General features: G+C 43.7%; 1 protein-coding gene across 1 annotated transcript; it reads left to right on the top strand.

Annotated features, from left to right (window-relative positions):
* The first annotated feature begins 2950 nt into the window (after positions 1-2950).
* On the top strand, positions 2951-5691 carry hoxa1a (homeobox A1a). Its single transcript, XM_085792150.1, has 2 exons — positions 2951-4063; positions 4443-5691. The coding sequence occupies exons 1-2, from the start codon at positions 3457-3459 to the stop codon at positions 4820-4822; spliced, it is 987 nt and encodes a 328-aa protein (XP_085648276.1). The 5' UTR covers positions 2951-3456; the 3' UTR covers positions 4823-5691.
* Positions 5692-16471: the final 10780 nt, after the last annotated feature.

Here is a 16471-nt window from a genome sequence, read left to right as displayed (position 1 = left end):
CTTTTCCTCCCTTGGTGTTTTTGAGTCATTTCTTTTTCTTCTATTTACACTCTGAATGTTATGGTTTGAATTATTCATGCAGAAAATATGCAAAATAAAAAGAAGTAGGGCGCAGGGAGATAGAGACGGTATGCAAATTTTAACAACAGGTTGGCAATGAATATAAATCGTTTAGACCGCACTGAGTTGTGAAGGCACACACACCTCTGAATTTTACATTTATTATGCTAATTAATTTCTACACAATCCAAATTACTTTCAAATGTTTTAAGATAAGATAAAAATAATTCGTATCTTTATAAAAACGAAAACAAAGCCAGTCTTTTCCTCATGCCAAACTTTGCCCTGCAACTTTTAATATTAATCTTATTATTAGTAATTAAATAACCAAAAAAATATTTTTAGAATTAGCATTTCATGACCAACTGATTGATGCCAATAATTTAGAGAAACGGTTGGTAAATATTTACATTTGCACACAAGTGTTAGGACTCTTTTTTTAATGCAGCCTGCACAAAACGGATATAAATAATTTCTGTGTTCACCTTCAGACTTAGAGAGAGAGAGAGGGGAAAAAGGCAAACACGCCAGCACGGATCTTAGCATGACAGGGCTCTTAACATTGTGTGCATGTTGCAGGCAAATACCCGAGCCATGTTTGCCTTCAGGAGCTCATAAATCACTCCGTGGCATGAATGAGACGGACATTAAGGAGACCAATTGTGGCGTAATGTGCACAAATAAAACCCCACTTACATTTTCATATGGGACTCCCCAATTCCTGAGCTAAAAAGGGGCTGAGTCTCTGCATGTGTTTGGTAATAATTCATTTTTATAGCTTGTTTAAACACGGCTCTGGCTCTGGCTCGGCCACAGCGGCAGCAGCAGCAGCAGTAGCAGGAGTCTGCTCAGGCTATGAGACTACACTCTTTGCCTGTGTGGTAAAAGTAGCTCAAACTCAGAACAGACATCTTGTGGACTAGATTTAATTTATCAGACATACATTTACTAAGAATAGCTCGCCTATGCTGCACAGAGAGGATCATTATGCAACATTTGGCTCACTTTAACAAGAGACTTGGTGTGTTTGTTAGAACATTACTGGAGCAGCAGTTAGTGTTGCACTGCTATACACAACTCTTGCAGCTCAATATAGGGATTATGAAGGCGCCTGCTCTATTGTATTGCACTTGAGTTGACTTATGGGAATCAGCTATTAGCTCATGCACAGCTTGACTCAATAGGTTATTCCACTTTGACAGCTTTGCGCGCGAGAATAGTGAAAACCACCGGTTGCCGACACCCGGCCCCGCGCGCACACGATCGATCCAGAAAACTCATCTTGCACGTGCGAATTTCACAAACTGGAGTGTTCAGCGGTTTATCGAATAATCTGGAAGCAATAAGCGGCCCATCGACTGGCTGCAAACTGGTGTGCTGGGCAGCTGGAGAGAGAGTGTGTGGGAGAGTGTGAGTTTGTGTGTGAGAGAGAGGGAGAGGGTGGGATGGGTGGTGGGGTGGGGGGTCTTACCGGGGTAATAAGCAGGGGTTGTCCCTGCACCCCTGCACTCTGACTAACCGCAGGACCAGTGTGGGCTATAACCAAATCATTCCGAGACATCGCGCCCTTTCTGCGCACATGTGTTCACACAAAGAGCCGAGAGAGGATCCCGAGGCCTGGCCAAGTTTCCACAGGCGAGGCAGGTCCACTGCGCCCACTCACTACTGTTGCAGAGGCAGCTGGGAAGACGGGGGAGGAGAGGGGAGGGGGGTGATGGGGGCGAGTGGTATTGACCCCACTGCGCTTTTTTTTCTCTTTTCTCCACTGGTGGGAACTTTTCGCCACCCCCTCACTTTCTTTAAAATCCTAAACCTATCTATCTATCTATCTATCTATCTATCTATCTATCTATCTATCTATCTATCTATCTATCTATCTATCTATCTATCTATCTATCTATCTATCTATCTATCTATCTATCTATCTATCTATCTATCTACAATAATCAATATACACACTGCACACTCTTGGTGTTTAACCACCTTCTGCCTGTGGGGGCGCTCATCTCTCCATGTCATCCTCCGATCCTCCCTCCCTTCCTCCGCTCTCTCTTTTCCTTCCTCAGTGAGAGGTTGGCCCTGCCGCAGGTCTCCCACGCATATACCCCCTCCCTCCCTCCTCTTTCTCTCTCCTCTCTCTCTCTCCCTCCCTCCTCTCTCTCTCTCTCTCCCCCCCCACCCCTCGCTCTCTCTTCGCTTCCCAGCGCTGCTTCGCGTGGCCATTAATTTCTCCAACAGCTTTATTTGATGAACTTAACAGGATAATCAGCCCACACTCGCACCTCGGGCTATATATATATGGGCACATTAGATCCACGACGGGCCTCGCATTATCAGATCATTTGATCACCATACATGCATAATGAATACATGTGGGAGTGAAATCAGAGTAGATAGCGGACCCCATGACCCCGGGAGAGGAAGAATTAATACCACATCATCTCGATGTTTAATGTGTTGTCTTGTCGTTACATCACCTGTGACCTCCTGGAGAAGCAGCCAAACATCTCTAATGCGACATTGATGGGGGGAACAAAGTTTGAGAAAGAGCTCTGAACTGGAGGAGTTTTTGTATGTCAGGAGTGAAACCTTCCCAGCCTCTCCCTCACTGTCAAACTGTGACAATATTTGCTGAGCAAATCTCTCACAGTGTTAAAGCGTGAAACACTTCGCATTGGAATGGGACACTGATAGCCCGCAGATAGCCCGTGGCAGTGGCGCGCACACACACTGAGCCATCCATCCATCCAGCAGAGAATGACACTATTGTACATATGACAGCACGGCTGCAGTGTGCAGACATGCACGGAGGGCACAGGCAGGTTCGACCGCCCACACACACATGCACACACACTCACACAGACACGCACACCTATTCTCCTCTCTGTTCCAAAAATAGCGTACCTGGGGTCAGGGTGCTAGGTCGTCCTCGTGGAGAGGTTGCAGAGGGTGAAGCGTTAATCTTTCCCCGGGCGGGGAGCTCGCAGCGGGGGGTTAGAAGACACCGTGTTTGCCGTTCCCCATGCAGCTCTTCATGCGACCCCGGAGCTGTCCACCGCCGTCTGCCTCCCAGCTCATTGTTTGCTCGGCCAATACATTAGTGGCGACGCGCGTCACCTTGATCGACGAGCGCCTGGAATTTAAATAGCCACTCAAACACCAATCTGTCACCGGCTGTACGGGGATAAGGACAAGTGCCTCACTGGCTGACCCGGGCCCACGTGACACAGCACCCGTTCATTGATAATCGGCCCGTGCGCCCCCCTCCCTCCCCTGATAAGGACAGAGTGTAGGTAAAGGTTGGCACGGTCACTCAGGGTAAGAGGGGAGAGAGGAAGAGATCAGAGGGGGTCTGTAGAGCGGACGGTCCCTCGGTCCCGGTAGAACGATGCTACAATGAGCAGCTTCCTAGACTACTCGGTGATGAGCGGTGACGGTGGCTCGTGCTCTGTCAGGGCTTTCCACTCGGACCACGGGATAGCAACTTTCCAGTCCTGCGCGGTGACTGTCAACAACTGCGGCTCGGATGAGCGCTTCATGGCGAGCAGGGCTTCCCCTGACGGCATCCCCCACCAGCCGGGGTCCTACCAGTCTACTGCCAGCTCGCTGGGTCTCCCCTATGGGGCCCATCCGGCCTGCAGCTCCAGCTATGGACCCCAAAGTTTCTGCACTACGTATAACCATTACGCGCTCAACCAGGAAGTAGACTCCACAGCTGGATTCCCACAGTGCGGCCCACTGATGTACACGGGGAACATTTCCTCCTCCATGGTCCCTCAGCATCGCCAGGGTTACAACGCCGCCCCCCTGGGCCAGCTGCAGTATGCCCACGCTGCTTACGGCGGCGGGCACGAGCAGGCAACCCCTTTCCCCGGGTGCTCCAACCCGCTGTCACCTCTGCACGCAGCTCACCTGGAGGCTTGCTGCTCACCTCTGTCTGAGGGCGCGTCCTCTGCGCAGACCTTCGACTGGATGAAAGTCAAGAGGAATCCACCCAAAACAGGTAGGTGCCAAGTGTTGCCTGTGGCAATGGCACAAAGTCTAATGTCTGTAAACAGCAGTGATCCAAACTCTTTGACTGATGTCAGATGAGCACGAGTGCGGGCAGAGACAAGGTGTTAAGCTCAGATTTGACACTTTAAACTTGACATTCCCTAATTGAGTCTGCCAACTTGATAATACCCTGTGCCAGGAAAAGGGATTAGATGCCATGTTGGACAAGCCAACTGGTATTATTATTATTATTATTAGACGTGTGATTATTATCTGTGTAAAAGTTGCTCCCGGCCTGAAGTAGTTTAACAGAGTGTTGTGACCAGAGGACACAGTGTCTCTCTTTTTTCTTTGTGGGACTTCACAGTGATTGGTTTCTCTGTCTGCAGGCAGGTCGGGGGAGTACGGCTATGGGGGTCAGCCGAACACGGTCCGGACCAACTTCACCACCAAGCAGCTGACCGAGCTGGAGAAAGAGTTCCACTTCAACAAGTATCTGACCAGGGCGCGGCGCGTGGAGATAGCCGCTGCGCTGCAGCTGAACGAGACTCAGGTGAAAATCTGGTTCCAGAACCGGAGGATGAAGCAGAAGAAGCGGGAGAAGGAGGGGCTGCTGCCGGCCAAAGCTCCAGCCTGCGAGCCGGGAGAGAGCCTTCAAGAGAAAATGGACGATGCAACATCTGAGAAGTCAATCTCAGCCCCTTCCACTCCTTCTCCCACATCCTCCACGGGGTCTTCCACGGGGGCTGACCCCTACTCTTCCAATTAACAATCAACTGCCTCTTTACCTCTCCTGGCCACAGGCGGCCTGTGTATACCAAAGCTCATACCCAGTGTATCAAAACCAAAGATCTGGTCGATGGATAACTGATGTGAACATTTAGAAAGAGTTACTGCACTATATGGAACTGGGACAACAATATGGACCATTTCTGGGTTATACATTTGTTTTATATTGTGTATTGTGTCCGGAAGAACAAGATAATTGCTGTCCAAACAAATATAGGTCATGGTTTGTCATGGTGTGCCCACTTTCCTTTGTAATTTGAGGTTAGATAAGCGTTGCGCTTGGACCACGGTGGTGCAAAAGATAACAGTACTTTCCTTATTCCTGCCCCTGACCTGTGGCTGAATGTTCCAATGTAACACACACACACACACACACACACACACACACACACACACACACACACACACACACACACACACACACACACACACACACACACACACACACACAAATACCTCAAATGTGCCAAAGTTGTGCGCCACGGCCACGGCCATGTGGCTGATTGCACTGGATGTCGTCAATTAGGCATCACACAATCAACGAGATGACCTCGTTAATTAATCGTTATAGAGTGCGTTGTTATAGTAACTTAATCACTGTCACCTCTGTGTTTCAGGCCTGCGAGTCTGTGTCTGAATGTCTTTTGTGTGAGATTTGCATGATGCGTAATGCTTTCATGTATTATTAGCAGGGCGCTGAGTTTTATCAGTTGGGGAACCGGTCACTGACGGCCACGTATGTTCCAGGCTTTTATCTGTTATCTATTTAATCCAGTGGGGCACATACAAAATGTTTTGTCCAGAGAGACGTTTACGGGTCAATCATGTGTATTAAAGCGCGTTTACCTCTAAAAAACCTTTTGCTGTATCATTGCTGAAGGGGGAATCTTGGGAGAGGCAGAATTAGAGACTTGTCAGATTATTTTAACACATTTTTTTCCAATTCAATCCATCCAGCAGAGAGAGAGAGAGAGAGAGAGAGAGAGAGAGAGAGAGAGAGAGAGAGAGAGAGAGAGAGAGAGAGAGAGGCAAAGCTCTGTCCATTCCTGCAGAGTCTCTCAATGTATGCGGCCATGCGCGCTCCCGTCCCTGGGGTACAGGGTTATTGGCATAATAAAGGCATGTTTGTCCACGGAGGAGATGAGAGCGCGTCACTTGTGATGACAACCTCATCGAGCTCCGGGCTTACTGAGGGGACAAAAAAGAGAAACACGTATCGATTGAAACATCGAGGTTAGGCTATCGACGAGGATGGAGCCCCCACCGGCCCTGTCAGCGTCAACTCTTCAGCCCCCCCCCCCCCCCCCCAACTTACATGAACATGTCATCATCCCCACCTGATGACAAGATGACCAGTGAAAAGTTGCAGCAGTGCATGTCACACAGACAACTAGGCCCAGCCCTTTAACAGGGGCTAGTAATTCAAGCAGCTTTACGCCTTTTGTAAAGTTAACAAATGGCAATACCACTGCGTAAAATCATACAATTGTTTCTTAACTGGGATTCTTGTTTTATCTACCAGTTCACCATTAGCGCACTACATACCCTCTGTCTCTTGTTCCAACTAAAGAAAAAGCTGTTTCCTGATTCAGTGTCTGTTTTTAATTCCTGGTGTGCAGGATGCGAGGCCATCCGTCCATAAAAGGGCAAAAAAAACACCGAAAGTGCCATGATTAATGAGCGGCGCTCACCTTTACCTCGGATCCACCTGCAGGAGCGGCTCTGTTGGAGCTGAGGAGACCTGAGGCTGCAGCCAGGCTGCTCTGCCTCACTCACGGGAGCAGGAGAGTAAGTTCTGTAGACGACCTGTCTTTTATTGATCTCATCTGTAGTCACGTTGTTTTCGATGGTGTTAATGTGTATCAGGTGTTTTTTCTACATTCAGGACAAAGTTGGTGTAAGAAGCCTGGGACAAGGTTAGCTGGGCTGCTGCAGACACCCTCATTCTGTTGTTTCGGTATAAATAGCTAGAGTTGTTGCTCAGGAGACTGTATTTTTCAAAGGTGAAAGAGTCGCTTATCTCTTATTTTTCAGAAAGAAAAAAAAAGAAGTAAAACATTTCTATATCCTCCATCTGTTTGAAAACGAACTATTATATTTTAGAAAATAAATGGCTAAACATATATGATCTTAATTTTCAACAAAAGGTCGGTATAATTCAGATTAATGTTATTGTAATATATATTTAGTTTTCACTATTTTAAGAAGTGATTATAAAAACCTGTTGGAACATTTTAGGGTAAAACGAAAAGAGTTGCAGCAGTTTCACTGTCTCTGCTTTTTTATGAAATAACACGTTTGAATGATTATTCTGCCTGGCTGCTGCTGACAGATTAATAGGTCGTGGAAATCATTCGTGCTTTAGATTGTCAGACTGCATAAAAATAATGTAAAATTGTTCATTAACATTATTTTTGAACAAAGGAATTATAAATATTTTAGACTTCCTGGTTTAACAGTCGAAAACTCATTTTATTAAAACATTTCTCTCTTTTTTGGAGGACAAATTGGTTTAAATTAGTTTTTAAATACGCCAGTGACTTTGGACATATTTATTTCACTGTCTAATACGCATATTTAATATTATGTTGATAATACGTTTTTTTTTAAGTCATTTTGATTTTGTTTACGACCCTTGACAGTCATTTGAATCAGCAGCCAAACTTGTATCATATTTCCACAGCTGTCCCTCTGTTTATTGTAATTATAAATTCCCCCTCTGCTCAACAAAGAGCGACAAGAAATTTGGCAGCAGGTTCCAAATTAATTTTTTGTCCTGTGTCCAAACACCATAAGATCCAAGATCTTAAGTCGATTTAGATTTAGACAGAACAGCGGTAATAGAGACTTCCTCTTTCACACTTTAATCAGATATTGGTTCATTTGTGTTACAGTAATTGTTGGATGAAATAAATGCTAGCAAATATAAAAGCATTATTCGCGTTTCAATGCCAAGCACCCTTGACGCACACCGTGTTTTTTGGGAGGTTGAAGCTCCACAGTTCTCCTTCAGGCCCTGCGCGGTTTGCAGCAGCCGCACAGACTGGAACAGAGACGCAGCTGATCCTCAAAGGAAAGCCGGGGTCACCCCCCGGTCACAGTTGGAGTTTGTTGTCACAGCACCACCCGAACCTAAACAACAGTTTACAGACCACACTGGGCAAACAAGTATCTCAACAAGGCAGCCACAGTCCTGCCCCAAAACACACACTCACACACACTGAAATGACCTCAGTCCTGTGAGATCAGGACGCTGCTGCTGGTCTCGCCGCCAGAATCTGGTCCTGCGTGGCTGCTGGTTCCCATTAAGGCCTTCAGATAAACACATGGACGATGACAGATGCTTGACACAAACCATTAAGGCTTTGTGAAAAGAAGGACAGACGTTTAAAGCAGGAAGGTGAAGCAGAGACGAGATGAAGAATTCATCTGCGCGTCCTTGATGTGGCCTAAAAAAGAGACGCGCGCCTCGTGCCAACCACACTGATCAGGACGCTGCAGATGAAGAAAACGACTTTGTGACATGGACCAGTCTTTTCCTTCAGTCTGTAAAATAGTTACAGAGGTTTTTAGACTTTGTTCCAGACACAAAGGTGAACAGTGAAAATGTCTAAGTAATTTGAACCTTCTTAAAAAAACAAAGGAAATATTCAACAACTTTTTTAAATCCGCAAATTAAATTTAGTTTTCTTCATACAAAATCAAATAAATTAGCTCGTTATAAAATTTAAATCATTTCCAGATTTGAGCTAAAAAATAAACACAGACTTTTATTAAGAAAAGACAGAAACCTACATTTTTCTGAAACTCAACTTATTTTTAAGAAATATATTGTTTAATTATTCATGGTTTTATTATTAATTTATTTTTTCCCCCAAAGTTGCGTATAAATTCGACCTAATTAAAATATTTATGGTGGATTTTGCATTTTGCACTACACTAACAAAAACATATTGACAATATTCATCTTCAGCATCTAATCTCACATTTATATCTGTTTTCAATACATTTATTATTTTCACATTTTTTTCTTTACTCAACAATAATATTTAATTTGCCCTTTATTTGTACTAAATAGTAGTTATATCTCAATAGTAATATTTTAATCATAACTTTGTATTTTGATGGGCATCACATTTAATCTCCTAAAATCTGTTTGCTCCATACCTGCACTCAGAAGCCGTTGGAAACAAAGTGCTTCACTGGATTAAAGCTGAAGTTTTCACTCTGAGGTTAAATGATAAATAACTTTGCAAATGCACGGTTAATCTTTCATGAAGATGTCACATCATGCACGTGCTCCTCCAGGTTGAGAAGAGAAGCAGGTGAGGAATACGTAGCTTGACATAATGTGACTAATTCTCTCTAACAGTGTCAGTGGACGCAGAGAGATGGGTTGAGAGACAGGAAAAGGAAGCAGAGTTGACAGCAGGACTCACAGGCCATGCACCACCTGAAAGGCTGCAGGTATTTATATCCCAGAAACACACACACACATACACACTGTCACACACACACTCACTATATATGTATATAGAGAGAGATTGGTAGAAACATTGCCAGTAAACAAATGCAATATATAGTTGCTTGAGGAAATTTAGGTCAGGGATGAGCACAGGCATGCATTACACACACACACACACACACACACACACACACACACACACACACACACACACACACACACACACAAAGACAGATAAAACATCCAGAGAGAGCGAGTGAAACAGAGAGGAAATGCATTTGAAAAGCTGTCACCCCTGCAGTGTCAAACCGAGGTCTCTGCCCCTCAAGTCTCACCTTGTTGATTTCCTTGTCTCATTTCTCTGAGAGAATGTCTCATTTCTCTCAAAGGCTGATGCCTGTGTGTGTGTGTATGTGCAAGAGATACACAATAGGATCATAAAGTTCCAGCAGAACTATCAAGTATGAATAAAACAGAGGGATTTATCGCACAGGAAAATGCTTGTAGAGGGAGATGCAAGTTCGGAGGCTCGTGCCATTGCACCACCCATGGTAAATATCCATTTGGCACTGCCATCAGACCTTATTGACCAAAGCTTTTACGGTTGAGCCTCATTTCCTCATTGTAATAGAGAAATCCTAGGTGTCCTCAGACATTATGCAAATGAAAAGGGCAGAGATACGAACACAAACACAGTCAGTGTGTCCTCCGGGCCTCTGTCTGCGGTGACACCTGCACACAACACACTGTGCCTCTGCAAATGAATCTTAGCTGTGGTTTGTTTATGTTCGGCTACACTGCTCTGCCTTTACATACACAGCAAAAACCAGAACGAGAGAGCGAGACAAACATGAGCCACAAAATTGCGGAAAAAGCCCAGAGCGACAGAGAGAGGCAGACAGACACAAGTCAGTCATCAGGGTAGTCGAGGTATTGGCACGTCTGCACTCATTGACCACTCCCCTGCTGTGATTGGCAGCCAAAATGAATTCCTCCATCGACAGATGTGCATCTCCATGTGCCGATAAAGGGACGGTGCCGATGGAGGGATTGACAGTATGATGGAGGAAGAGAAGAAGGAGAAGGAGAGGAGAGATGACATCATGTGGTCAGTGTGGCGGTCTGTCCCGCTGCTTCTAGGTGTGTCTGTGAGGTTGGTTAGAGACGACAGTGAAGCTGGCATGTGAAAGTTAACTGAAGAAGAAGCAGAGGGATTAGGCGGTGGGTTAGAGGCCGACTGACTGCAGCGCTGCTCGACAACAGAACTCACCTCACAGAGTTGTCTGCAGTTTGCGTTGAGCTCCTTTCACTCTGGTGAACTCTCAGTCCCACTTGGCCAAAAGGAGCGATATACAAAGAGACGTGAAAAGAGCAGAGCACAGCCATGACGCCTCAGCAGGTCTGAGGCCCAGAGGAGGAGAGAGGACTGGGAGACGGGCCGTGGTCTAGAGACACAGGTCCATCCATCACACACGTCCTGACCTCTGCTTGACCCCAGCATGGCAGCCAATGAGGCGCCCTTACTCCCCAAAGAAAGAAGTCCCCCCCACACACACACACACTTATCTACCCCTACACACACACACACACACACACACACACACTGAAGAGATCGGGTGACACTGAGTGGAGTCTGGGTGCTCTTTGTGTTCGCCATTGTTGCTTCCCAGAATCCTTTGTTTTTTACGTGACTAATGTGAGTACCAACACCTGACAGACAGGCTGTTCCTCCTCTCTCTCTGTGTCTCTCTTTCACACACACACATACACACACACACACACACAGACAAGAATAACCACCATGGAACATCCTTGCTCAAAAAAAGTGGTCAGACAGAGTAGGACTGCGGATACCGAGTGTGCAACATGTTTGATTACTGGAAAAATCTGTAAAGGTCTGCCATTTTCCAATTATTATCACAAACTGGATTTTTGAGTAAGAAAAATTACAATTGTGAAACAAAATACTTGTAACTTTATGAATTTAGTAGCTAAATTGAGAAATGCTTTAACATTTAACCTGTGTTTTATGTGACTGCTTCAGTGCTTGTTATAGACAGGACGTTTTTGAGTAGACCGTTTTCATAATATTAAAGTTTATTACTTCTGTGTCATCCATCTCCACAACTGAACACAAGGGTTATTCTGTACTGTAATAAAAAGTTGTATTTACAGTAAATCAGATTTAATTATTTAAAAATGAATGCTACAAATACATTTATATTTTCCACAATTGACTGTGAATACACAGTTCTGGCTTTTGTCAGTATTTTGGTGAGCAGATGTCACAGATAAAAAATTGAAATTTAATTTCAGACATATTGCACTACTGACAAAATAATGAAAAACATCTGTTAAAAAACACAATACATAGTAGGCTAGCATCAGTAATAACCTACTCTGTGGCCTATCTTCAACAGCATTGGGGCAACTTATTGGAAAAATGCTGTAAGTTTTCATTGAAAAAGTAGCATATTGATTAGTTGCTACTTTAGCACAGCTCCATCAGTGTCTCTGAAAACCACATATCCTCATATCACATCCTCTGTGTATAACATTAAGAAATAAAAAACAACTCTTTAGTGCTAAGAAGCAAACAACCTAGGCAGCAGCTACATAAAACAGTAGCCTATCATTAGCTTAGTCAGTGACTATGTAGCAGGTAGTCCTGTGCTTACCACACAGTGTAGGCTATGCCAACCAACTGCGAAGCTAACATGGGAGGAAAATGGGGTTACATTTAGACATCCCATCATTTAGACATCCCACCATTCCGACATGCGAACGTCCCACCATTCCGACAAAGCTTTCAATATAAGGAAATGTGCGTGGTGACTCCCAACCCAAAGTCCCCCATTTGGATAACTTGAAGACATGCAGAACAATCACAGAGCCACCACTGCACTAATTATGAAAGAATATAGTCATATTATATGTCAAATTAAACAGCAGAAGCTGGCCCACAACATGTAAAAACCATGTTTTTATGACCCACACAGCCCAAACACAAAAAAAACAACTAAACATCAAACTTCATGAAGCATCTCTGTGTGGACCCAGTCGCCACATTTCTGGCTCGTATACTACTGTACATTATGCAAAACACATCAGCTACCGCTATTGGAACGATACATAGCACCCGTGGCTACACAGAAGCACGGCAGAGAGAGAAGCCAAAAACGAGCAAAGTCGAGACACAGACACTGCTTGGCCAAAACATGGTTGTAAATGTCCTCTTACCTTTGCTGTTTTGCCGTGAAAAGTTTGTTTTATGGGTAAATCCACAATATTGCCAGGCCTAACTGCAGCAGGTCAGTGCAGCTTTACGCAGAGGGACACAGAGGGCCTAGAAAGTTGTTATTTAGTCCCGGTTGATTCTTTTTCAGTTATTTTATGCAAATTGTGTGAAAATAAAGATTAAACAATGGTTTATGGTGGCAGGTGGTTCCAAGCTGTGCCAAAATGTATGATTTTGTAGTAAAATCTCAATAATTTTGTACTGCTTCACTTTATCAGAATCAACCACTGCAGAGATAATGTTCATACATTGTACAATCATTTGATGGAGGTTTTGAGCTTTATTAGGATTATTCTGAAGGACACTCATCTAAAATATGATTTTTTTTGGGGTGGGGGTATTAATTTAATTTAATTTTTTCTGTGCCATCTTCATTTACTCTTCACCAGTAACACATACGTATACTGAAATCTACACATCTCAGCAATTTCTAAATTTTTTTTTACTATGACACCAAACCTTTTCAAAGAGACCTTGTGGTTGCAGAGATATACTCATTTTCGAGAAAAGGCCTAGAAAATAGGCTTGGTTTGACATGCTGATCGAGGAATATCCACATGGTTGTGGGGGGACTAGTCTGCCTGTCTCTCTACCTGGTCTTTTTACTAAACTTAACCAACTCCTTTCTTCATTGCCTAAGCCCAACCAGTGCAAAATCTTTTTTGGGAAAAAATACACTATTAAAGGAATTGTCGGAAAGGCAGGATGTTTAAAAAAAGAAAAAAAAATACCATCATTCCGACCATAGGAGGCAAATATTGTCGGAATGATGGGACGCTTGATAGAAAATTAGGCCAAGTGTTGCCATTTAGACAATTAGAGCTCTATGTCGGACTGGTGGGATGTTGGAATGGTGGTTGCCCCCCAGGAAAACATGCATCAACCTCCCATCACATTTCTGGTGAAACAGCAAAGTTAACCCTGCAGTTGTCAAAGCAAGTATGCATTACTGAAATAAGTAACTGTAATCTGATCAACTGTAGAGCTGCCAAACACTGCTCTACCGTATGCTACGCTATGCTAGCCACCCAGATAGTTTGTGTCAGTGTGCATTTAGGCTACCTGTCGGTGTCTAATATTTTGAAAAAGGTAGCCAGACAGTAGCTATACATGTTTCTCTTCAGTGTACAGTTAATCACAAAAATAGTCATGCACTTTGCTCTGTTCTTGTTGTGATTTTGTTGTCGAGCCAAAGATGTAAGATTAACACACAAAGCTAAAACATAATCCCTGACCCTGAAGTGCACAGCCAGCAACACACCCAGCAGCCTTTCCTGAGCGCTTGTCAATAAGCCAGAAGGGCCTGAGCCAAACCTTTGATATCAAGGACCTGAGCCTTTGGTCTCATGAATAACTAGACAGGTGAAGTAGCACGTGTTAAAATGGCCTCGAGGAGATAATTGCTAACATATCACAAAAAAAGAAACACAGACCCACAGTTCCTACTTTGACACACACCCACAGCTCCAGGCCAGGGGAAGGTTTCTACACCTTAGATTTAACGTGGCCACGTCCACACAGAGTTGTGTAAGCGCCGGGTTGTGCCGCGGGCGACGTGCAGTCATTGTCGGGATGTTTGAGCTTACCCGAAACCATTTTACCTGAGAGCCACCTGTCAGGCCTCCTCATAAAGAAGAGCAATGGTGCTCACGTGTGCTGTGACAGAAGACCAACTGAAACACAAGCTGGGAGGGATTAGCGAGCAATTTGTGTGTTAACTGATACAAAATGGAGCGCTCAACCTCATTGATGGCCGCCGGCGTGAGTTGAGTTAACAGATCAGGAAATTCAGATCATTTTCAGCTGGATTTAACACAGTTGTCGCACTTTTAACTAGATTTTTTCTTGTGGAATTAGTTTTACTAATGTTGATGGTGCTAAATGAAATGAACACTTTTGAGCAAAACCTCTCAGGAGCAAAGTCTCATTTACACTTGAATGCTTCGATTCATTTGCGACACTAAAAAGTACACGAACAGCTGTAAAGCCAGCGTGAGTGTTAAAACAGACAGTGCTAATACAGCAGCTTGTTATTGTAAAGAATGACAGAGATGTTTCAGTGACAGATGTAAGGCTTAGTGTAACTCTAAGCCTCTCTTTTGTACACGCCCTGAAGCACATCACACTGTGGGAGTCTGGGAGGCAGAGTGAAACTATGCACTGATAGGCTGCCTGTCCCCTTCAGGCAAAGAACCGTCTAGATTTGAATCTCCAACGCTCGTAACAGTGAGCTTAGCAAGACAAATTGATTCCAAGTTAAATCTGTGAGATGCTGTGTGTTTATGGCTGTGTAAACATAGATAGATAAAAAGCCTCTTATCACGCGGCTGGAGCTGAGACGCTGACAGAGCAGCAGTAGCCATCAGAAAACATTACCCAACGTAAACCATGTGAAAGTGGAAGACTTCCTAGTTTTTGTTTTCTTTCAGTGTCACTGTGAAGTTTCAGTGATCATGGCCTTGTTCTCCAAAAGCATCTTAAAACATCAGATGATCAGGAAACTTGTTTTATGTAACTTGTTTGGTGAAAAATATGCTCTAAAACAGACCAGACTGTTTATACCAGTCACTGTAGAATAACACCTTGTGCACAATTTTAAAACTTTGTTTTTGTTCGTCTAGACAAACCTTAATTCTCCAGATACTTACAATTACAGAGCCTTAGAGGGCTCAGTGCACACAAACAAACAGAAAAAAAAACATTAGTGGACATCCTCAGCACATTAAAAACACATAAGTTGCATTGAGAATTAAAGCTACAACTACATTATTAAGAGCAAATTAACAAGCACACTTAACAGCAAAAAGAACAAGAGAAACACTGCACAAATACTGATGAACATGCAAAAATATTGGCAAACGGCTAAAACTATGTGTTGCAAAATATTTCCAGTAATACTGTAATCATGCAATCAGGATGTTAAAAGTAAAATAAACATCATTAGCTCAACATCGTTAATCAACGTCAGTGTCTTGCAGAACTGAGGTTTTTTCATTTTTAAAAAGACATTTCTGTGATATTGTAACTTCTGTTGTGCAGGACTTGTGTCTCTTCTGAGGTGTTCCTGTGTTTACTTACGGTTTTCAAGTTTCTGCTGTGTGTCTTCAGCCCATCCAGTCCATGTGTGAGTGGAGTGTGTGACTGATTAGTGAATGTGTGTCTCATGTTTGATCAGTATTTTTATTTGCAATATTTTCTAAATGTTCTCTGAATCATTAGTTTTGTCAGTGCACACGGGAGTTGAGCTGTTGCTAAACACAGAGCTACAGATGAAGTTTAGTTTGGCAATAAACTTAGTGTCAATCAAAAACAATAAAAATGTAGCCAAATGAACAAAGAAGCTGATGTTAACAACCTTTTCATAATTTTTTGACATGTTCTCACACTCACCTTTGACTCACATCTGAAAATCGTCCCTTTCCGCTTCTCCTTCCTCCTCCTCCTCCTCCAGCTGCCTGATTACCGACACCAGAGAACATGTTATGTTGCGTGGCCATGACAGTGATGAGTGCACAGCACTTTGATGGAGAGACACTAACTGCAGTTATTTCACTGGCAATAGCATCCCATACATTCACTTTATCCTTACCTGACAGTGCGCCCTTGAATCTAGTTTGGCTCCACAAGAATACTTTATTTTGTGTCTGTACCTTCTGTGGGGTGATCTGGCTGAGACAAGTTTTTGCTTTTCACTTTCAAAGTCTGCATTTATGTTTTCTCTTCTTTTTTCATACTGTCCTGTTAAATAATTTTGCTTTCCTGTCAGATAAGGATATACACTGTATATAGCAGTGTCAGTCTGATGACAGAGACAACACCTGTGTGAAATGCTGATGCCACTCACTCATCTAAGAAGCTAATGTGAA

This window comes from Trachurus japonicus, chromosome 11, assembly GCF_045865225.1.
Source record: "Trachurus japonicus isolate A0001 chromosome 11, Traja_1.0".
Lineage (NCBI taxonomy): Eukaryota > Metazoa > Chordata > Actinopteri > Carangiformes > Carangidae > Trachurus > Trachurus japonicus.
Note: the sequence above shows the minus strand (reverse complement) of the source record. Positions and strands in the feature narration are given on the sequence as shown.